The sequence below is a fragment of the Hemicordylus capensis genome, chromosome 15 (genome assembly GCF_027244095.1).
Source record: "Hemicordylus capensis ecotype Gifberg chromosome 15, rHemCap1.1.pri, whole genome shotgun sequence".
Classification (NCBI taxonomy): Eukaryota; Metazoa; Chordata; class Lepidosauria; order Squamata; family Cordylidae; genus Hemicordylus; species Hemicordylus capensis.
In genome coordinates, this window is record NC_069671.1 from 15,483,270 (window position 1) to 15,506,408 (window position 23,139).

At 52.0% G+C, this 23,139-nt stretch overlaps 1 protein-coding gene across 2 annotated transcripts in view; it reads right to left on the minus strand.

Annotated features, from left to right (window-relative positions):
• Positions 1–2,332: 2,332 nt before the first annotated feature.
• SSH1 (slingshot protein phosphatase 1) overlaps positions 2,333–23,139 on the minus strand; it is a 37,925-nt gene continuing 17,118 nt past the window's right edge. For both annotated transcript variants that reach the window (XM_053280005.1, XM_053280006.1), the window contains 13 exons: positions 19,832–19,935; positions 19,204–19,268; positions 17,572–17,693; positions 16,618–16,686; positions 16,266–16,331; positions 15,561–15,755; positions 15,280–15,373; positions 13,907–14,035; positions 13,758–13,804; positions 12,662–12,808; positions 11,262–11,462; positions 10,007–10,550; positions 2,333–8,477 (listed from right to left, as the gene is read on the minus strand). In XM_053280005.1, coding sequence (XP_053135980.1) covers positions 7,200–8,477; positions 10,007–10,550; positions 11,262–11,462; positions 12,662–12,808; positions 13,758–13,804; positions 13,907–14,035; positions 15,280–15,373; positions 15,561–15,755; positions 16,266–16,331; positions 16,618–16,686; positions 17,572–17,693; positions 19,204–19,268; positions 19,832–19,935 — 3,061 coding nt within the window. In that variant the 3' untranslated portion in view covers positions 2,333–7,199. The remainder of the gene's footprint in view (positions 8,478–10,006; positions 10,551–11,261; positions 11,463–12,661; positions 12,809–13,757; positions 13,805–13,906; positions 14,036–15,279; positions 15,374–15,560; positions 15,756–16,265; positions 16,332–16,617; positions 16,687–17,571; positions 17,694–19,203; positions 19,269–19,831; positions 19,936–23,139) is intronic.

Sequence of the window (23,139 nt, forward strand, 5' to 3'; positions counted from 1 at the left end):
CGCACAGGATGCATTTTGACTGGGGTTAAGAACCTAGGAGGCTGCTGCATACTGAGTCAAGCCACTGGTCCAGCTAGCTTTGGATTGTCTACACTGACTGGCAGCAGCTCTCTTGAGGTGTCAGGCAGGAGTCTCTCCCAGCCCTACCTGGAGAGACCAGGAAGTGAACTTGGGACCTACCTACAGTGAGGGAAATAAGTATTGGATCCCCTGCTGATTTTGTCCGTTTGCCCTCTGACACAGAAATGACCAGGCTATAATTGGAATGGTAGGTTTATTGTAGCTTGAGAGACAGAACAACAACAAACAAACCCTCAAAAGCCCAGTGCCCAAAAGTCAGCGATGGATTTGCATTGTAGTGAGGGAAATAAGTATTCGATCCCTTCACAAAAGATGTCTTGGTGGCAAAACCCTTGTTGGCAATCACAGAGGTCAGACGTTTCTTGTAGTTGGCCACCAGGTTTGCACACAACCCAGGAGGGATGTTGTCCCACTCCTCTTTGCAGATCCTCTCCAAGTCAGAAAGGTTTCGAGGCTGATGTTTGGCAACCCGAACCTTCAGCTCCCTCCACAGATTTTCTATGGGATTCAGGTCTGAAGACTGGCTGGGCCACTCCAGGACCTTCATGTGCTTCTTCTTGAGCCACTCCTTTGTTGCCTTGGCTGTGTGTTTTGGGTCATTGTCATGCTGGAATACCCATCCACGACCCATTCTCAATGCCCTGGCTGAGGGAAGGAGGTGCTCACCCAAGATCTGACGGTACATGGTCCCGTCCATCGTCCCTTCGATGTGGTGAAGGTGTCCTGTCCCCTTAGCAGAAAAACACCCCCAAAGCATAATGTGTCCACCTCCATGTTTGACGGTGGGGATGGTGTTCTTGGGCTCATAGGCAGCATTCCTCCTCCTCCACACACGGCGAGTTGAGTTGATGCCAAAGAGCTCGATTTGGTCTCATCTGACCACAACACTTTCGCCCAGTTCTCCTCTGGATCATTCAGATGTGCATTGGCAAACTGCAGACGGGCCTGTACATGTGCTGCCTTGAGCAGGGGGACCTTGCGGGCACTGCAAGATTTCAGTCCTTCACGGCATAGTGTGTTACCAACTGTTTTCTTGGTGACTATGGTTCCAGCTGCCCTGAGATCATTGACAAGTTCCCCCCGTGTAGTTCTGGGCTGCTTTGTCACCGTTCTCATGATCATTGCAACTCCACGGGGTGAGAGTTGGAGCCCCAGACTGAGGGAGATTGACAGTTGTTTTGTGTTTCTTCCATTTGCGAGTTATCGTGCCAACTGTAGTCACCTTCTCACCGAGCTGCTTGGCGATAGCCTTGTAGCCCAGTCCAGCCTTGTGCAGGTCTACAACCTTGTCCCTGACATCCTTCGACAGCTCTTTGGTCTTGGGCATGGTGGTGAGTTTGGAAGCGGAGTGATTGCTTGCTTCTATGGACAGGTGTCTTTTATACAGGTACTGTAACAAGCTGGGATTAGGAGCACTCCCTTACAGAGGGTGTTCCTCGTCTCCGCTCGTGACCTGCATATAGTGAAAAGACACCTGGGAGCCTGAAATCTTGCTGGTTGATAGGGGATCGAATACTTATTTCCCTCACTACAATGCAAATCCATCGCTGACTTTTGGGCACTGGGCTTTTGAGGGTTGGTTTGTTGTTATTCTGTCTCTCACAGCTACAATAAACCTACCATTCCAATTACAGCCTGGTCATTTCTGTGTCAGAGGGCAAACGGCCAAAATCAGCAGGGGATCCAATACTTATTTCCCTCATAGTAAGATGCTCTTTCAGCGATACTTCCACCTCCCTTGGAGGAAGAGCAGAAGATGGATATCCAAATAAATAATGAAGATGCCTGGTGCAATTTCCTACCACCCTCAGGTTCCAGAAGCAAGGCAGCAAGGGCAAGAGAGATTCGAAAGTGCTGGTCCTTGCTCGGCTTACAAACAGCTGCACAGATAGGAGCTTGGGGAAGAGTGAGATTTGTGTTCGAGACCAGTTCGTAAACTGGAAGGAAGCCGTTCTCGTCACTTCCTTTCAGGCTGCCTATGTGCCCTGAGGGACCCACCTGGGTATATGTACGCAGCTCAGCTAGTCTTCATGTAATATGTAACCACCCCTAATACTTTATGCTGGTCTATGACCGTAATAAAGACTGGTTGGTTGGCTGGTCTGATTGATTTTACAAAAGTATCTTTGTAAAGTTCTTGACGGCTAGGAACTTCCGTGGACCTCTTTGACCGCTGCTTTTATGTGACTGAAACGTGTCTTCAAAACTCTGAGCCTCCAACAATCGCTCTAAAAAACAGCCAACACCCAACTTGTAAACAACCTTTTGTTTTAATTGTTTCCTCACAAGAAGCACGTAATACAGTACACTTTTACCCACAAAAAGTAAAAAACAAAAAAAACAAAAACAAAAGTGCATTATGCATCCCCCTACTGTGAATGTACAGTACAAAAAAAAATCCTGCGTCTTTAAATATAAAACACAATCAGAGTTGAGAAAACAAGGAGTCAGTAACACAGTCTGTTGTGGCCAATTTCTGTCCACGGTCTCTCACCGATACCCCCCGTGGAGATGCGGATGGGCTCGCTTATAGCCGACATCTTTGCGGCAAGGTACCACACTTTGAGGGATCGTGCCCATCCGTCTGCCAATTTATGAAGTAGCACACGTCTCAGCCTAAGCCGCGCAGGAATCAACATGGACCTGATTGATCTCAGTCATCCTTCCTGCACTCTTTTGCCTCCGTCTCTCTCCGTTTTTTGGGGAGGGGGGGGTACGTACGGTCCTGGGGCCCCATCCCACATGGCCAGTGTCTGGACCAACCCCCAGTTTTAGAAACAGGGGCTCATCCATGGGCTTTGATTTACCTTCTGGCGAAAAAAGCCAACCTATATTTGCAACTCAAAAACGTTGCAATTATCTGAGAAGCAAGCGGAGCAAGAAACCGGAACCAAGATGGGGCTTCTTATGAAAAGCATTCAGGAAGCATTTCGTCTCAATGGTTTGTGCATTTTATTTTATTTTATTTTATTTTTAGCTGGGAGGCATGTTGGCACAAAGGTCCAGGTTCCATTTTCATCAGGTGGAGAGGGCAAAGGTTTCTCCACCTTTGGGAAACCTGAGGTTCCCTCGGTGTCTGCATAGATTAATCCCACAGTGGTGTATGAGGACAGCCATTTTTAAAAACAAATTTCAAACCATCCCTGACAGCTTCTTAAAATGACACCGGTTAGCAATTCCAAATGGAGAGGATCACCCAAGGATGCAAGCATGATGTGTACCATAATGGCACCATGATTACCAAAGTACTAAGATGAGAACAAGAGCTTCACATAAATACACAGTATTTGTAAACCATTTGCAAGGCACTCAATGATAAAAGAAAAAGAAAAGGGGAAACCTCTCTACCACCGATACGGAAGAAAATAAAGCAGCTACCTTTTCAAGCATCAGTCTGCACAAAGTTCTGCTACTTGGGGATAAAAAAGAAATATCCTGGAAATGGCATGCTAAAGGGTAGATGCTTCCATTGGCTTTAAAAAGTTTTTGTTTGTTTGTTTGACGTTCAATGTAGACCTGAGATATACTAAAGCAGGCTTGGACCTTCAGTTGAACAGGAAGAGAGCATCAAACACAGCCACCTTCCAAAAGAAACAAAAATATATATTGGCCCATGCAATTAGTGCTTGCAAGAACTCCCTGGAAACGGAAGTCGCAAGTGGAGACAGAGGACCACAGGATTTGGCTCTCAGAGCAGCCAAGTCTGCCAGGTCACAAGAGGGCTCCTCATATTGTTAAGATTAAGTGCCCGACCTTCCTGGAGGGGCATTTCTAGATTGGTTTCCTCTCTCTGTTCACAAGCGGCACAGCAGAGGTAGGAGTAAACAGAACCCTTGGACTGGACTCCTTCATGTCCTGTTTCCAAGATGTATTGGCAAGCCGGGTTGAAGATAACCTGGAGAAAACCCCACATGTGACAGCTTCTGAAGACAGAGAGCACACCAACCAGACGGACGTTCACCAGGGGACCAAACAAGGAACACTCAATGGATTTTGCTTTGCGTATTACAAGGATCTCCAGCCCTGAAAACACCATCTACAATGTTTTCATCACATGCCTGCAGAGAGGCACAGGTGAGGATGCTGCGGGCATGGACCCGAAGCGGGGCACCTGAGGCCATCACCTCCCAAAGGGGGACACCTGTCGTCAGTAGGTTATCATAAATTTAGCCCCCCTCTCCGCCCCCACAACCCCCAGCGGCAGTGCTGGATGCCTCTGCCCCCCGCCTGCGATGAAAACAATCAAGTTGAGGCTCCATCCCGGCCACCCGCTGCCACACCAGAGCAGGTCCAGCTCCCGGGGGCAGTTTCGGATCGGGTTCTGGCCATATTGAGAGGATATTTTGAGCCTCCAGGGGGACAACCCTGAAGACTGACCTATCTCCCCAGGCTTTTAACTGAAATCTGATTTTTGAAATTTCATCGTGTTCTTATCGACTGTGATTGTTATTTGTTTTATGGATTTAAAATGTTTCATATTTTATATTATGTCCGAATCTGTACACCACCTACATTGGCAGTATAGAAATTCAATAAGATAAGGAAATAAATAAAATACAGTACTTGGACACGCTAGATATGAAGTCGCTCTGCACAACCAACCCCTAAACCCCAAATCAACATAGCCAGAGGTGATGGGAGGGGCTGGTTGTGCGCTGAGCTGCCGATCAGCAGATGCGCCAAGGGCGAGCTGGCCAGAACTCTGCCACCCAGAAACAAGGATCCTGCTGCTGGGAGAAAGCACTCCCAGGCTGATCGTCTGAGGATAGCACAGTTCAGGAGAAGGTTCTGAAACCGATTCGGCATTTCTTAGCATGGACTACAAACGGGTTTTGTTTTGAATTTTCCCCAAACAGGATGCACTCTGCTCCTTCAGAACCACTGTGCGCAGGTAAACTGCCACATCTCTCCCAACACAGACACTTTTTTCTTCTCCCTGAAGCCAGCCACGACCCATGGCAACATTTTCAAATGCAGAAATTAACCGATCAGCCCGTCAGAACTTGCCACCGCCTTAAGTGTCCCCTTGACACAAAAATCAGTACAGTACAGAGAGCTTGAATCTGGCATCAGATGCCTTCGTCTAAATATACTCCTCTCTCTCTCACACACACACACACACCCCACACACGGTGGGGTCCAGAGGAATGTGTGTTCAACTGCAGCAGTGATTTTTCACATTGAGTATTTGTCATCTAAGATTGTTGGGAAGAGAGCCCCAGATGTACACAATCCGAGATTGTTCTGTCTTGGGAGAGGAAGAGAAACCTCCCACTAACTTGGGAACGGGAACTTCTCCGAACACACATGCAAGCCTTCCTGGTCTGTCCCTGCCCCGCACTCCCAGGCAAGGGACGGTGTTCTTGGCCGAACGCACCTGGGCACGGGTTCTCCCAGCTGCCTCCTCGTGCTTTGCAAAGAGAAAGGAGTCCCGAAAGTTGTGCCCTGGCTCTCCCCTCTGAAAAGAGGACCGTGCCACCCCCGAGTGGGAGGTCTTTTTGCGTGCCCCCCCCCGCCCCCCAGAGCTGCAAGCGGCTTCGCCACCGACTGGGGAAAGCAGGTCAAGGATATGGGTTTGCAAAAGGATCTATGATCATCACAGGGCCTCAAGTAGCGATCCTGTGATTCCCCCCGCAGCCTGACCCCCAGATAGTCTTGGCTGCCCTAAGCAAACGCAACCAATGAAAGGCAGCACAAGCTATACTGGTTCGCCAGAAGCACTTGCCTACCCGCCCGGAGCCAGGAAATCACCCCTTGGGCCGTGGGTGGGCTGTTTGGATGGGAGGGGCGGGTGGCTGTCATGGCCAGGGAAGACCTCCGAAATAATATCGGAAGTGCTCCGGTCCTCCTTGGCACTCAAGTCTGGCTCGCAGCCTGGAAACTGGCTAGCTGCTGGCACCCTTGCTGTGATGTGTTGCTTGCTACGAAAAGGTCTGGGGGTTCCCAATAGTGTCTCCTTGTGGCTGGTGCTGAGGAATTTAACTCCAGTGTAGGAGCAAGAGTGATCAAAGGCCCATCTTTCCCGGACCTTCGCACCGTACTGAACACGGCTGACGCCACACAGCTGCCCTTGTTGGGAAGTGCTTCCAAACCAAGAGAGACCTCGGCTTTTGGCCCCAAAGACACCCCCCCCAGCCTCTTTGAAAAGAAGAAGTGCTTCAAGTAACATTTGCCCCATCACACCACAGACGAGACACGGACCCCCAAAGCCAAGAAGAGCCCTTCGTCCGCTCTGCTACCCTGCCCAGGCCCATGGCACCTAAACAAGAGAGGAGAGAAAAACCACCCCGTCGGCCTGGATGGTCCACAGGCCAGAAATGGATTCCTGAGATGACCCACAACTTTCTTATCTCTGCGGCAAGCTGAAGAAAGCACGCCATGTTTGGTTCTGGATGTTAGAACCAAAGAGATCTACAAGGATTCTTGGTCACCACCTCATCGGTACGAACGGAACAGCTCCACACCAGCCCGATCACCTGACCAAGGAGACGCCTCTCTGGGAGAAGAAGGCTTGGCATCACAGCACCTGCGCACAGCACTAGAAGCGACCCAACCGTCGTCCAGACAGTCAAAGAAACCCACCGAAGCGGAATCTTGATCATCTTTTTGATCAAGCTTTTACAGACAGCAATGGCAAGCGTTAACTGACAAATGACTGTTCTCGGTTTTTAAAAAAAATCAACTTCAGAACAAGATTTTTTAAAAGACCCAACTATATAAATACATGGAGGTAGCAATTACTGTTGCCCTCTTGGGCGATTTCCACCAGGGTCTCTTGGAGATTAAACTTCTGTTCAGCTGAAGCTACCGGGGGGGGGGAGGGAATGGGGGGGAGGGCGCGACTCGGAGGTGTGGAGAATGTACGAAGCGATGCTGCCCCGATACGGCTGTGGAGGAACAGGAATCCACGCTCTACATGCCGGCGCCTTGCGTGCTTTTTTCTCTCAGGCTTCTTTGCCCTTGTCGGAAAGTACCCCACGGCCTGGTCCTACCCTCCGCTTACAGCACGGAACGGGAATGAGCAATCTCTTCTTTTTTTTTTTAAGATGCTAAAATTGCATTTAGCGGAGACCAATATAAAAGGAACAGCTTTTTTTAAAAAAAAGGTTACAAGTGTGTCAGCTTTTCCCCATCCACAGCATGCTCCTCAACTGCCCCGTGGTGGATCTGGCCAAGAGTTTGGCGCCTGCTCCCGTGTCCTTCAGAGGGGCCCGGGGATGATCACAGGGCCCCGAGGAACGGCTGGGCTGAGCCTCTCTCGAGTCCGTCAGCGCAGAGAGGTCCGCGTCGCTCGTCAAGTCCTCGGAGGAGAGGTCGAGGCTCCCCAGCTTGGCAAGAGAATTGGAGCGCTTCAGAGGGGACGAGACCGTCAGGCCGGCCAGCCGCAGCCGGGTCTCGATCTCCTGGGTGCGCTGCTTCACCAGGCCGGGCTTCCCGTGGACGCTGTGGATGCTGTCGCTGCTGGAGCTCCGCGTCAGGTTGGAGCTCCGCGAGGACGACGGCGTGTAGCAGATGGTCTTGAGGAAGTCCTTCGTGAAGCTGCTCATGTGGTCTGTTTTGCACAGGACGGGCGTGGAGGTCTTCTGAGAGACCCCTCCCACGAGGAGCGCTTTCTGCAGCTTCTGGGCGTCCAGCTCTGCATCTGCAGGGACGGAGAGCGGCGGCCCCAGGAGAGGGAGCTGGCCCTCGTGGGCCATCAGCTCTTGGCTCTCCTCGGGGATGGTGGCGTCTGCCAGGCCGCCGGGGCTCTCCCGGGCCTGCACGGCCGTCTCGGGCGGCAGGCTTTTCAGGCGCTCCAGTTCTTTGGTGTGCTTCCGGACCAAGCCGGCTTTCTGGAGCTGAAGGAGGGACTCTTGATGCTGCATTAAGTAACTGTTGGCGGTTGGCTTTTCCAACTCCTTACTGAACAGCAAGTACTTCAGGTCTTTCGTCTGCCGGAGATCTTTCCTCGGCGGAGAGTCCTCTTTCGGCACTTCACTGAGGCTCTTCTCGCAGAGGGAATGCCTCTGGCCAGGCAAGGCCCCGGCGGGCGTCTTGGGCAGGTCTCTGACCTTCTCCAAAGTCTCACATTGCCAGCCGGCGGCGGGCTTACCAGCCTCGATATCCGGCACGTCCCCAGCTGCCAGCACCGAAGGCAAGCTGTGGGTTTTCGCTCTGCGGATTTCCCTGGCAGAGGACTCGCAAAAGGTCTGCTCCAGAAAGGCGGGGGCGCCGTGCGGGAGGAACGAGGGCTGAGTGCAGACGGTGGAGCTGGGGCATGGAGGAACTGGACACGGGCCCTCGCGGGGCTCTCCAAAGGCCTCGGTGGCGGAGACGCCGGTGGAGGCATACATGCAGTCGGCACAAGACTTGTAGGGAGGCTTCACCTTGCTGAGGATTCCAAAGATGGCGTCGTGCTGAAAAGGGGCAAGAGAGGAAATTCAGAGGAAAGGAGAGTTCTGACAGACCTACGTCACCCGATCAAAGACATCTGAGTCCATTCGTGATGTGCATTTTAGTCCCTAAGCCAGGGGTTCCTCCAGATGTGGCTGAACTACAACTCCCAGCATCCCCTGTAAATTGTAGCTGGGGGTGCTGGGAGTTGAAGTTCAGCCACACCTGGAGGAACCCCGGTGGGGAAGCACTGCCCTAAAGCTGCCAATCAACTGATTAAATCTGCATGTGTGAGAAACAGGATGCTGGGATGGGGCCCAATCTGTGACCCATCAAGTGGGGGGGTACCCACCTGCTACTTATGGGGGCCCTCCAAGAACCTGGCAGGCCCTCCTGGTTTTGCTGCCTGCCTGGGAACACAAGGCAGGTAGGGTGGGCATCCATCAGGCCTGGTGGGCTGTCTCTGGCTTGCTGGGCAGTGGAGCAGAACTGCTCAGGATGGACTCTGAAGCGTCGAAGCCAAACAAGGGTCCATCCTGTCCAGACCGTTGGAATCTCAGCAAGCCAAAGACAGCCTCATCCCACCCCCACCCCCAGATGAATCAGGAGAAGAAGAGAAAGGCAAAGAAGTCCATCCTAACTGGAAGGCCAAACTCAGCACGAGCGGAACTGGTTTGCAGAGCCTGCCATAGTCAGAGGCAGCCCAGCTTGGGGACAGGATCGGGGAGGGTTGGGGTCCAAGCCCCTCCTTGGGAAGCCCCGTTCCACCTTTGCCAATCAGAAAGTACAGCAGCCCAACTTCTGGCGAGGGCCAACGCAGCCCTGAATGGCTACATAAATTAGTAGGAAGCCATATGCCGTCCAGGAGGGTTTGAATGGCTCAGAGAGTATTCCGCCAAAGCAGAAGCCGGGACTCTCGGAGAGAGAGCGCCACCTAGAGGGGAGGGAGGGAGGGCGAGAAAGAGACCCAGGCAGGCGGAGGGAGAGGCTGGCGGGGAGAACGAGGGTCACCGCCAGTCAGGTAGGTGGGCCAGTCCACGGTGCTTCTGTGGACACGGGACTGTGGATGCCACCCCAGGGTGCAGAGAACTGCACGCGCGAGAAGTGTTACAGCAATTAGCCGGACTCTGCTCCTTCGCAGAGCCAAGGAGGAAGAAGAGGAGCCGGGTTTCTAAGAGGCCTGGCCACCACCGTGGCGAAAAACAGCGGTGGAGAAAAACAGCGTCAAAGCATCCAGCGTCCCGCATCCTCCCGATGAGTCAGGATTTCCTCCTCCCGGCTTGAGCCAGCCACAGAAAGCGGCCTGCCTGGCTAGAGCAGCTGGCCCCCCAACACAGCCCCGCTGCTTTCGGAGCTGGGTGGGAGACCTCCCTCCCTCCCTCGCCTGCCTGCCTGCCTCTTCCTGCCCCGGCTTCGGTGCCAGCCTAGCCACTGATGGGAGTCCTGGATGTCGGGTGCCCTCCAGGGACACAAACTGGCCCTGCCCGGGGACAGAGGGCTCCCTCTCGCCCACGCAGTGCCACGGGCAGCTCTTCGCTCGGCCCACGCCTACCTCAAAGTCCTCCGGGCAGCTCCTTTTGCTGCTGCTGCTGCTGTTGTTGTTGAGGTTCTCGCAGTTCAGCCGGCTCTCCTCCTGCTGCCACCTCTCCACGGGCTTCTCCTCTCGGCCGCCTTCTTCCTCTGAGCCGCCAAGCCGAGGAAGGGCTCCATCCTCAGGGGCCTTCTCCCCGACCGCGGGCCCTTCCGCTTCCTCCCTGCCCGTCAGCTCTCCTGCTTCGGGCCGGGCCGAGGGCTCCGGGAGGGGCAGGGCAGCCGCTGAGCCGGCCTCTTCCAGGAGCACGTCTCTCTCCAGGTCCTCCACCTGGAAAAAGGAGTCCCTGCTGCCGGGCAAGGAGTCGGAGAGGCGCCGGAAGCAGTAATGGAAGCCCACGGCTTCCGGGGGCGCTCGGGGGTCCGCGCAGGGGGGCTGGCAAGCAGGGTCCAGGTCCACCTCCAGGCCCCCCAGCAGGAAGCCGCTCGGCCCGCCGGGGCCGTCCAAGCTCTGGGGGAGGCTGTCCTCCGACTGCTGCTTCCACAGCTTGTTATGGCGCTGTTTGCTGTGGGAAGGGAGACAGAGAGAAGAAAGAAAAGAAAGAAAAGAAAGAAAAAGAAAGAAAAAGAAAAGAAAGAAAAGAAAGAAAGAAAAGGAGGCCGTTACTGCAGCCGAGGCGCCTCCAATGCGGGTGGCAACTGTCGATCCCTGCTCCAGTCGCTCGTGGAAAACACCACCTCGGGCAAGCAGTGTTCCCTCTAATTTTTATTATCAGTGAGTGGAAAGCTCACTTTTTGTTCTGGGCAGCAGCATAAAGGCAGTGTGTGCGCACAACACACACACACTCTCTCTCTCTCTCTCTCTCTCTCTCTCTCACACACACACACACACACACACACACACACACACACACACACACACACACACACGGAAATAATAAATGTGTGGTGCAAAACACAGTGCACACATTTTTTAAATCTCCCACCGGTCGGGCTCTTGTGAAACTGTTCACTGCCGCTGCCACGTGGGATCGGCAGCAGCAAATGGGACGTGGAGGGAGGCGATTCCCTCCTTCACAAGAGCCTGAGAGCGGGAGGTGGAGGGGCGATGGGGAAAGAAGGTGGGGGGGGGAGCAGCAGCAGCCGCCACCAATCTTTTTAGATTGTGAGCCCTTTGGGGACAGGGAGCCATCTTATTTGTTTGTTGTTTCTCTGTATAAACTGCTAAACCGTGCGAGAGCCAACGTCCACTCCCTCTCCGCTGGGCGCGGCCTTACCTGGCATCCAAAATGCCCTCGTATTCGAGGAGCTGCCTCATGAAGCCGGCGTTGGGCCTGGCAATGCTGCGCTTCTGCTTCACGTAGTTGTAGGCTTTTTCCAAGGACCAGTCAAACTCCTTCATGGCATACGCAATGACTGTGGAGGCAGAGCGGCTCACACCCATTTTGCAGTGCACCAGGCATTTGGAGCGGTTTTTCCTAGCCGAGGAAGAGAGGTTGCAGCAAGGTGAGAGGAACTGCGGTTTGGGTTTCCAAGGTGCGCGGCATGCTCTGCCTGGAATGCGCTTTTGAAGGCTTTTTGTGACCAAAGGGATGAGCACGGATCTCGCTCTAATCGATTCAAGTTCAAAACCATCGAACAGAGTGGAGATTCACTCCAATTGATTCGATGAGGCCCAAAGCCTAAGCGAATGCACTCAAATTTGGACAAATTCAATTCTACTTTGGGCAAAATCGAATCGATGGTTTTGAACTCGAATCAATTTGAGGTTCAATTCAAATCCGAATCCATTCGAGCAAGATTCGTGCACATCCCTAAAAAGCAGTAGTGGGTGAAGATCTATCCACCTCTTGGGCATACCTCAAGGGACATCCTCACCACCTCCACTGCTCCGCCCCACCCATCCCATTCTGTACCACCTCTGAGCAGGAGGGTGGCCTGCAGAAAGCCCTGTCCTCTGAAGAGGAGCCGGGGACTGATTGTGTACAATGCAGCCTGAGTGCATGTTTAACAGATGTTGTTTCTACAATGTCATAGGAACGTAGGAAGCTGCCATGTACTGAGTCAGACCCTTGGTCCATCTTGCTCAGGATTGTCTACCCAGACTGGCAGCGGCTTCTCCAAGGTTGCAGGCAGGAGTCTCTCTCAGCCCTATCTTGGAGATGCTGCCAGGGAGGGAACTTGGAACCTTCTGCTCTTCCCAGAGCGGCTCCATCCCCTGAGGGGAATCTCTTACAGGGCTCAGCTCACACATCAAGTCTCCCATTCAAATGCAAACCAGGGCAGACCCTGCTTAGCTATGGGGACAAGTCATGCTTGCTACCCACAAGACCAGCTCTCCTCTCCTGTTGTTTTTATTTCATCTGGCCCTTTTCACCCCCTAAACCTGGGTTCCTTCAACCTGGGTTTAAGATGTCGAGCCACAACTCTCATCCTTGGGGGACCCAAGTTGCCCTAAACGATTTACTTACTTAAGCGGTCAGTGCTGTGGGAAGCATTAGTATCTGGGGAAAGTGCAGTAAGTTGTTTGGAGCCTGCAAGGTAGGAATCTAAGGAGCAAATAAAACGGAAGCAGCCAGCACTCCTCCATCGCCTCCTCTTAACCGTGGAGCAATTCTCGGCATCTGCAGCAGACAGGTCTGTGGTTAACCAGCGGCGCTTCCGCGCCTCAACTCACTTGGCTTTGTTGATGAAGTGGTAGGCCTCATTCCAGTGGGCAAGGAGGTCTGTCGTCTCTTCGTCGTAGACTCTGATGTTGTGGTAGGCAAACAAGCCCGGGAAAAAATTGTCAATCTCCCTGGTGACGTTTAAGATGTAGTCGACGCTGCAAAGACGGGAACAGATCAAGACCAAGCACTGTGGTTTTCAGGGGGCGGAGAGGCCAAAATGCTGCGGCTCCATTCTCTCTCTTTCCTTCAGCCCGGCAACGAGACTATCGCCAATTCCGCATCTACTCTGCGCTATGACAACCTCCATGCTGCTACCTACGCAAAGGGGGCAAACGGAGCAGATCTGACTCGCTCCCCCTATTTTCCTGCCGTTTCTACAGTCACCCCTCGCCATCCACGAGGGTTCAGTTCTGGCAAACTCTCGCAGGTGGCGAGCAACTGAAATCAATGAGGGGGCATGGGGCATTGCGGTCGCAAAAGAGACCGAAAAAAGTCAAAGAAAAAAATATTTTTAAATTGCCCAAAATCACCCGGAATCCCTTACAAATCACTAAGAATATGCAAGAGGAGTGAGCAAATTGAACTTCTGGAAAAATCTGAACTCCCCAAAATAGCTTGAAGACTCCTTGAATCACAAGGTGTTGGCAGGGTCAGCAAGAGGAATGAGTGGCTTGAACCTCTGAACCCACCCACCCCCACCAAAATTGCAGGAAAACACCCTAAATCACTAAAAAAAATCTCACCAAACCGTGAATACTTGGGTCGCGGTTGGCGAGACTGGTCACCATTTCCCAGTCGCAGATACTCAAACTGCAACTGGGGAAACCACCGCTGGCGAGGTAGGACGGCACCGGTTTGCATAAATCATTCCGGTTTTCTCAGGCTCCCAGGTGTGCTGACTTGAGGCTCAAAGTTCCCAAGTCAAGGCAAGGGAGGGCGGGAGGAAAAAAGGAAACTTCTAAGCACCACCACCGAGCATCGCAGAGCCAGCATTACACTTTCAGTTGCTGACTTGATTCGGAGTGGAAGCCTTTCCCTTTCTTCCCGCAGCCACGGCTGTCGGTGAGCAAGGAGAGACGAGCCGACGGAAGGCCTGATACTCACCCAGAGACCCGGAGCTCCTCCAGGTTGGAGGCGTTCCACTCAGACCCCTGGAAGAATCACAGCAGAGAGTCAAGACCCACAGGCCGCAAAAGCAGCGCCCGGGGCAGGAGGCTTCTTCCAGAGTCCGGCTGGCCGGCTCTGCCACCTACCAGGTAGAGGTGGTCGAAGATGAGGGAGGGCTTGTCCATCTGGCCCAGGATCAGCAGCATCTCGTTGTCAATGAATTCCTTGAACTCTTTCAAGTTGCAGCTCATGTGCTTCTCCAGCTCGTTCCGAATCTGCAAGGCAGGCAGAGGTGGAAGGAGGGAGGACAGTGTCACCTGGACAGGCACCGGACTGAGACCAAGACAGACCACTGTGACCACCGAGTCAGGCCCTTGGTCCATCTAGCTCAGGACTGTCTACTCTGCACTGACTGGCAGAGGCTTCTCCAAGGTTACAGGCAGGAGTCTTTCCCAGTCCAACCTGGAGATGCTGCCCTAGGACTTTCTACACGCAAAGAAGGGGCTCTGCGACCGAGCTACAGCCCATCCCCTCTAAACCAGGGGTCATCGGCACATACTGTGGCAGAGAGTTCCATCAGCAAGTTCTGCATTGTGAGAAGAAGGCCCTCTCTTTTGTCTGCACTGAATCTGCTCCCAAACCATTTCACTGGGCGGCCCTCAAGTTCTGGTGGCATGACATGGGAAGGAGGAGGTTTCGCTTTCCATTTCCCTCACACCATAAGGAAGACGCCTCATGCCCTCTCCGAAGTGGTGCCCAGATGGGACAGTCTCGACTACTAAGACATAGGAAAGCAACACATCCCGATGCCTCGCCACCACAAGACCAGGAGAGCAGGTCTAGTGGTAGCAAGCATGAATTGTCCTCTTTGCTAAGCAAAGTCCACCCTGGCTTGCATTTGAATGGGAGACTAGAAGTGTGAGCACTGAAAGATATTCCCCTGAGGGGATGGAGCCGCTCTGGGAAGAGCAGAAGGTTCCCAGTTCCCTCCCTGGCAGCATCTCCAGGATAGGGCTGGGAGAGATTCCTGCCTGCAAGCTTGGAGAAGCCGCTGCCAGTCTGGGTAGACAATACTGAGCTAGATGGACCAAGGGCCTGACTTAGTATATGGAAGCTTCCTATGTTCACTGCCACACTCAGTGTAGTAGTAGTAGTAGTAGTAGTAGTAGTAGCCATAACACAACATTAACAAAGAAAAAGGGGAAAGAAAGAAAGAGGTTGAAACAAAACCCACCATACAATAAAATTCAGCATATCATGATACAGAATTAGTTAAGCTGAGACCAGCACTACAGTTTGGAGCAAAGCATAAATCCCTTGCTACGTTTAAAGGAGAGCAAGGCAAACGTGGCAACTTGGTAGCTAACATATGGGACCTCATCAGTAAGAAGGTAAACCAAACATTCCACATTTGAGCCCTGGAATTTGTGTAGACAATACTGAGCTAGCAGGACCAAAGGCCTGAGTTGGTAGAAGGCAGCTTCCTATGTTCCTACAACCCTCAGCAGACTTTGCTTACTTCTTTGGAGGTGACGTTCTCCAGATCTTTGCTCATCATGATACTCCGGAGTTTGGCCTTGATGAGCCGTTCTGCCCGCTCCCTCTCAGTTGGCCTGAAAAACAAAGCAGCACATGGAGGTTTTTTGCTTGTCACTCTACCACCCGAAGGAAAAATACACAAACACACAAACACGCCATTTCGCTCCAAACAGGGGAACCACAAATTGATTACTGCCAGAGCTGGGCTCTGACTCAGATTTTCCCCACCAGACCGAAACGAAACGAATCGGGGCGACTCACTTGTCCACGTATAAAGCTGGTGAGTCGGGGCGGGTGGACTCCAGGTCCTGCATGGCGTTCCACTCGTTGATGCAGCTCTGGTCGGAGGCGATGCAGCTCTCGTAGTACGTGGCCCAGACGAGCGCCATGCCGCTGGGGAAGTAGTTGTGCCTCCGAGCAACTTCGCAAGACTTGTGGAGGATCTGCAGGGCAGACCTGCAAGCACCGAGAGCCACAGAGTAGGAAGCTCAGCCCAGGTGCCCAGAGACCAGGAGCAGGGACTGGGAGGGAGCCTGACCAAGGTTTTGCGCCAGAGTAAACTCCCGGCCTTCAGTCTCATGGGACGAGCCCTGGTTCTAATGTTGTGAGAGAGGGAGAAACATTTCTCTATCCACTCTCTCGATTCCATGCAGAATCTTATACACCTCTATCGTGTCCCCTATGGATGAGGAGGAAAGACGTCCATTTCTTCATCTCAATAATCTAACTTCCTCTCTACACTGTTTCCAAAGAGTGTAAAGCACTTCTGTACAATCCTTTACTGCTAGAAATTGGCACACAGAGACACCCCTCGTCCAACAACTGCAGCTACTCAGTGATTAAGTTATTTGGCTTTGAGCTGGGGAACTGTTCTCCAAATGAGGGCACCCCAAGGCCAGGTGGAACGCTACCTGGGCATTTTTAAGAAGGTCTTTAATTGAACAAGAGTGGGGGAAAGCCACTCACCACATTGCTTGTACCGAAACAGGCTTGAAGATGTGCATCCTCCCTGCGGTGCTGACACTAAACCCGCTAGCAGGGAAACAGACAGAAGGAAGAATCACGACATGCTGTCAGCGTGCATCTTAAGTTGCTGCTGTTCTTTCTTAAAAGTATAGAGACTATTTCTCAAAGCAGCTAACCAGAAAGTATTCTACCAACCACCACCACGGCTGTACTTCACTAAGTGCCCAAAAGATAGGCATCTGGCAGTATCGAAATATGCATGCGCTTCTAAATTAAAAGGGGGGAATCCGCCCCATCGACCCACTAGCCTTCCTTTCCCCCTGCTAGCCACCCAAATGCGCTCAGTGCTTACCCATCACCATCCAGGTGGATCTTCGTGTCGCTCCACAGCCGCAGAACCATCCCGATGGTGCAGCTTTTGCTACCGAGAGAGAGCCAGGGACGCAAGGTCAGGGATTCAAATATGAACAGCACTTGAGATCATCTCCAAAAAGATCCATCATCCATTCATTTCATGTTTAGTCTCGTGGAAGTTTTTCCACACCTGGCTTTTAGTTCGCAGCTTCTCCAGAACAGAGAGAGTGCGTTCACATAGCGGCCAAATTTACCCCGAAGTCCCTGCGAGCGATCGGGGAGCACTTCACACACAATTAGGGTTTTCCATTGTGTGTTGGAGTGTAGCCCGATTTATATTCAGGGTAAAAAGAATCCATTTTTTGAATCAGTTTTTGGGGCAACTTCGAACTCTCAGTAAAGCCTCCAGTCTGGGAAAGCTCATACGAACAGCCCTGCTGGATCAGGCCCAAGGAGGCCCATCTAGTCCAGCATCCTGTTTCACACAGTGGCCCACCAGATGCCGCTGGGAGCCTACAGGCAGGAGTTGAGGGCCTGCCCTCTCTCCTGCTGTGACTCCCCTGCAACTGGGACTCAGAGGCATCCTGCCTTGGAGGCGGGAGGTGGCCTGTAGCCCTCCAACAAAAGTGGAGATGCCGGGGATTGAACCCGGGGCCTCATGCGCTCTACCACTGAGCGACATCCCCTCGCTCCTGTCTGGCTTTGCCTCCGATTGCCATTTGCTGCTCTGGAACTGGACCCACCGGCTTCTGGTCTTGTGCCCGCTTTGGGGCCACTTGGGCGGGCAGACAGCCAGCACCCCCACCCCCGGAACCCAACTGCCTGAAGCTAGACCTTTGCGAAGGCCTGAAACTCTTTCACAAGGGCTGAGGTCCCTCAAGGTGATGCCAGGCGGATGATGATGCCACCTCATTTCAAACCCCTCGCCCCAAAAAAGGGATTTAGCACTTACCTCTCCTTGCTGGAAAAGTCCACTCCCAGCAAGATGTTCTCTTCTGTATCTTGGCGCCCACTGCTATAGACAACCACCATATACCTCACTCGGTCTGTCCACGCACTTTCTAAACGAACGGCCTAAGGACCAGCAAGACGGTGCTCAGCACTGATTGGGTCAGGATGGCTCCTGTCTCCCACCTTCCGCTCTAGTAAAATGAGACTGTGTTCTCCCTTCAAGCCAATCCCCCAAGATTCCTAGAGGCTGCTTATGAGTTGGGCTGTAACTTCTAAGAGATGTATCTGTTAATGCGAATGTTTATTTATATAGCACTTTTCAACAGAAGTTCCCAAAGCAGTTTACACCACTATGAATGAATGAATGAATGAATAAAATGGCTCCCTGTCCCCAAAGGGCTCAGAATCTAAAAAAGATACATGCCAGCAACAGCCACTGGAGGGATGCTGTGCTGGGGGTGGATAGGGCCAGTTGCTCTCCCCCTGCTCAAGAGAAAGCACCACCACTTTTTAAAGGTGACTCTTTGCTCAGCCTCTTTTAATCTATTTAAAACCCTCTGAACAGGCTAAAAAGGCACACCCAATTAATCCAACATGTTTGTTTTTTGTAATATGTTAGTTACTTTTCATATGAGCACTTATAAACACTACAGACACTGCAGGTAGCAGACACCCATTTAGAAAATGCCTTTCCTTTCGAAAATGAAGAGAAGAATGCCAGTGCAGATTTTCAGGTCATCATGCAATCAGATCCATCATCATCTTCTAGTTCTAATGGGATTCCTCGTATCAACTGTGTGCTGGATCATGGCCCTAACCTGGCAGGACAGTTATTCCGAAGGCTGCTCTGCTTCCAAGGTCACTTTTATCATCATAGGATTTACGATTTGCCCTCCAGGGTGTCCTGCCAACTGCTGAAGTTCACCTGGCAGCAAAGCATGATGGGAATAGCAATGCATGATGGGGCCTTTTCTCAAAAGGAGGAAAAGAGGAGAGCTGGCCTTGTGGTAGCAAGCATGACTTATCCCCTTAGCTAAGCAGGGTCTGCCCTGGTTGCATTTGAGTGGGAGACTAGAAATGTGAGCACTGGAAGATATTCCCCTTTAGGGGATGGAGCCGCTCTAGGAAGAGCAGAAGGTTCCAAGTTCCCTCCCTGGCAGCATCTCCAAGATAGGGCTGAGAGAGACTCCTGCCTGCAACCTTGGAGAAGCCGCTGCCAGTCAGTGTAGAGACAATACTGAGCTAGATGGACCAAGGGTCTGACTCAGTATATGGCAGCTTCCTATCTTCAAGCTGCTCTGGAACTGCTCTGCCTTGGGAGGTCTGCCTGGCTGAGGACATTTCAGCCCAAACTGAAAACCTTCTTGTCCTGAGAGTCCTTTGGCCTGCTGGGCATCTGATCTGATTTTGTTCAACTCCTTGCTTGCTATTGTTTGTTTTTATCTGCTCTCGGGTGCTTGTCTTGTCTTGCTCATTTTAATTTTATTTTTTTTAAATGTTGATGTAAACCACCTTGGGATAGAAGTGTCCTTAATAAATATTCTCACTAACAGTTGCCTTCCAAAAGGCTTGTTTATAAGGAAAGCCCAGCTCTGCGGGAAAAACCAGGAGTGGGGAGAGGAGGCGTGCTTACCAGTTTGATCCTGTCTTCACAGCGAAGGAGGTTGATCATCACCTGAAGGTGCTGGGGCAAGTCACCTGGGGACCCCCAAGGGAGAAATGATTAACAGATACCAACATACCCCCCTGCACTATTAGCTGTGAGATATTCCACAGCAATTATATTATTATTCACAACATTCCTACCCCGCTCTCCCTCCAAGGAGCCCAGAGCAGTGTACATGGTTATATTCATCCGCACAACAACCCTGTGAGGTAGGTTAGGCCGAGAGATACGTGACTGGCCCAGAGCCACCTAGTGAGTTTCATGCCTGAACGGGGATTCGAACCCGGGTCTCCTAGTCTAACACTCTAGCCATCATACCACACTGGCTCTACACTCAACCTACGTTGCTTCCAAGCACAACGGTGGAGTCTGTTGGCGGGAGCCGTCTCTAGACCTGCGAGAGTTCGCCGGCTTTCCCCACTGCCTGATCCCCAAACTTCCCCCCTATGGCTCCCTGGAAGGAAGAATGCCATACAGCCCATTCATCAACACCCGTGAACGGTCCACAACATCCCCAGGATTTGTTTGGCCCAAGCTGGGACGCTTCGCTGATGGCAGCTGGCCAAGAAACAGCTTTCATCAGGATGATGCTTACCTGCATGTTTGTGAGGGTGAGGGAGACTCCGCGGGCCTTGTGGACTGTTTCCTTGCTGGAGGAAGAGCGCGGCACCCTTCACCATAAAAAAGCTTTCGCTCAAGCTGGAACACAAAAAGAGACACCGAAGGTAGGAACAGAGGGAGCTGCCATATACAGAGTCTGACCCTTGGTCCATCTAGCTCAGTATTGTCAGCACTGACTGGCAGCGGCTACTCCAAGGTTGCAGGCAGGAGTCTCTCTCGGCCCTCTCTTGGAGATGCTGCCCGGGAGGGAACTTGGAGAGCTTTTGTGTGAAAAGCAGAGGCTCTTCAACATGCTATGGCCCCGTCCCCGAAAGGGAACACTTTACAGCAGACAGTGCGCATATGTGCATTTATTTATTTACATTTCTATCCCGCTCTCCCTCCAAGGAGCCCAGAACGGTGTACATGGCAATTTTGATCCTCGCAACAACCCTGTGAGGTAGTTTAGGCTGAGGGTTAAGTGACTGGCCCAGAGTCACCCAGTGAGTTCCATGGCCAAATGGGGATTTGAACTCGGGTCTCTCTGGGCCTAGTCCAGCACTCTAACCATTACACTACACTGGCGCTGTAGTCACCCATCCAAGCAGTGTTCCCTCTAATTTTTTTCATCTGTGTGCGGAATGAGTTTTGTTCGGGGCGGCAGTATCAAAGCATTGTTTTGTGCACGTGCATTCAGAATGGGGCCTGCCGGATTGGAAGGGTGGGCCACTGTGCGAAACAGGATGCTGGACTAGATGGGCCTCCTTGGGCCTGATCCAGCAGGGCTGTTCTGATGTTCTTAACCTGAGCGGGAACTAAAATTAACTGGGCGGACATTTAAAAACTTGTGAGCGGGAGCACATGCGCACGCCTTAGAGGGAACACTGCATCCAAGGCCAGCCCAACTTAGCAAAGGAGACAATTCGTGCTTGCAGCTATGAGACCAGCTCTCTTCCCTAGGAGGAGGATCAGGCCAGTGGGGAGAACGGCAATGATCTGGGAGGGAGGGGAGCACTAGGAGGCTAGAACAAAGGTGCCACTGGGTGGGTCCCACATGTCATCCATCCCAGCTGGTCTGGGAGATGGCCTTGCATCCCGGCCAGACACAGACTGCCACCTCCTTCACCCTGCCCACCTGTCAGAACGGTGCCAGGTCCCACTGAAGGCTGCATTCGTCTTTGCGGCCCTTCTGTTTGTGTATTATTGGAGCAGAGGGAACAAAAGGCACCCTCTCCCCCCAGATAAACCTGGAAAGAGCCATTTCCCGGCTTGTTCCTGGAATGTGAACAATGAACTAGGGCAGAGGTGCTCGACACACTGCTTCCCAAACCCGCCCAAAGGCTGCAAGGCAAAGTCAGTGGCAAACGGGTAACGCAAACCCTGCAAACATTTTAACCTCCCAACCTGCAAAAAACCCGAACACAAACATACACACACACACACAACCTCCGAGTCGCCTTTCCAGGAAAAAAAAAAGTGGGTCTGCCATATTTTTAAAGTGTATGCAAACCTCAGGACGTGACAACCACAACGAAGAGGATTGTGGTGTATTGTTCTCCGCAGTGCTGGCGTCTCTTCTGCCACATCCCCAAGAGCCAGAAGGAAAGTCCCCGAGCTTAAGAAGAATGACTAGGCGCCCGTCCTCGCTGGCTGGCTGGGGACGATGCTTAGCTGCAAGCAGGGCTCCAGGTGGAGGCAGCCTCTGTAATTCCCCCACAGGGCGATGCGTTTGGCTGCCCTGGTAATTACTCTTATGAGGGTTTGGTTTTGTTTTTTTACAGCAGAGGAAGTGATCCTTGCATGCAAACACTCAACAATTGTTGGCTATTAAAAAAACAATCGCACAGTCCTCTGTACTTGAAGAACAGTAGTCTGTCAGAACTGTAAATGGAAGAGCTTGCTAAAAAGGCAAAAGGTAAAGTGTGCCGTCAAGTCAATTTCAACTCCCGGTGACCACAGAAACTGTGGTTTTCTTTGGTAGAATACAGGAGGGGTTGACCATTGCCTCCTCCCGCGCAGCATGAGATGATACTGTCATTAAAACACACTATATGAGATGATACTGTCATTAAAACAGCCCCTGGTGGCGCAGTGGTAAAACTGTCGCCCTGTAACCAGAAGGTTACAAGTTCGATCCTGACCAGGGGCTCAAGGTTGACTCAGCCTTCCATCCTTCCGAGGTCGGTAAAATGAGTACCCAGAATGTTGGGGGCAATATGCTACATCATTGTAAACCGCTTAGAGAGCTCCGGCTATAGAGCGGTATATAAATGTAAGTGCTATTGCTATTGCTACTATTGCTATATGCAATAGCTTCTTGCAATACCGACATGCATATACAGGAAACTGAACAGTTAGGCAGTCAAAAGGTGAGCTACTTGTTAGCTATCAGAACTGAAACTGGCTGATAGTCCTAGAAATGATGTGCAGAACACGAGTGCATTCATAATGGAAAATAGCCGGTCAATACACAACGGCACAAGATCACGTAAGGGCTTTAAAAACACGACTGAAATCCAAGAAACAAAGAGAGGTCTTCTCTGTCTGCCATTAACCACAGAGCCTGATGGGCAATCTTTCCCGACATTTCCGGCCATCCTCAGAATGGCGACACATAATTCCCGTTTACGATGATGAGGGGGGAAATTGCCAACTGACCGCAAACTTGAATGCGGCCTTATCTATCAGCAGTGAGCTCATCCCACAGTAAGGCCAAATGAAAGGGGAGTCCACTGACGACTGCTCAGTTCTGTGGCTGCAGATTCAGTGGGCGAGACAAAAGGTGCTGGAGACCTTTCAAAGAGCTCGTTAACCGCGAGAAAACGCAAGAGATATCCAACATGCATTTCTTGGCCTCACCAAATGGCAAAGCCTTCAGAAGCGGACAACATGCCTCCCTTCCTCCAGAGACCCCAACACTGTTCCAAATATGGCAACCTTCAACAACCCAACATGGTAGCATTGTTGGGGCTGCCTGTTGGTCACCAAAGACCAGGCGGACTTATGTGGCCAAACACAGGAAGCTGCCTTCTGCTGAGTCAGACCGTTGGTCCATCTAGCTAAGTATTGTCTTCCCAGACTGGCAGCGGCTTCTCCAAGGTTGCAGGCAGGAGTCTCTCTCAGCCTGATCTTGGAGATGCCGCCAGAGATTGAACCTGGGACCTTCTGCATGCAAAGCAGATGCTCTTCCACTGAGCTACAGCCCCATACAATTGCCCCCCCCTCCACAAACACTCGTCACACTGCCTGCCAGCAAGATAATTTCCTCGCCTCTTGCCCCAACACACAACTGACAGAGAAACC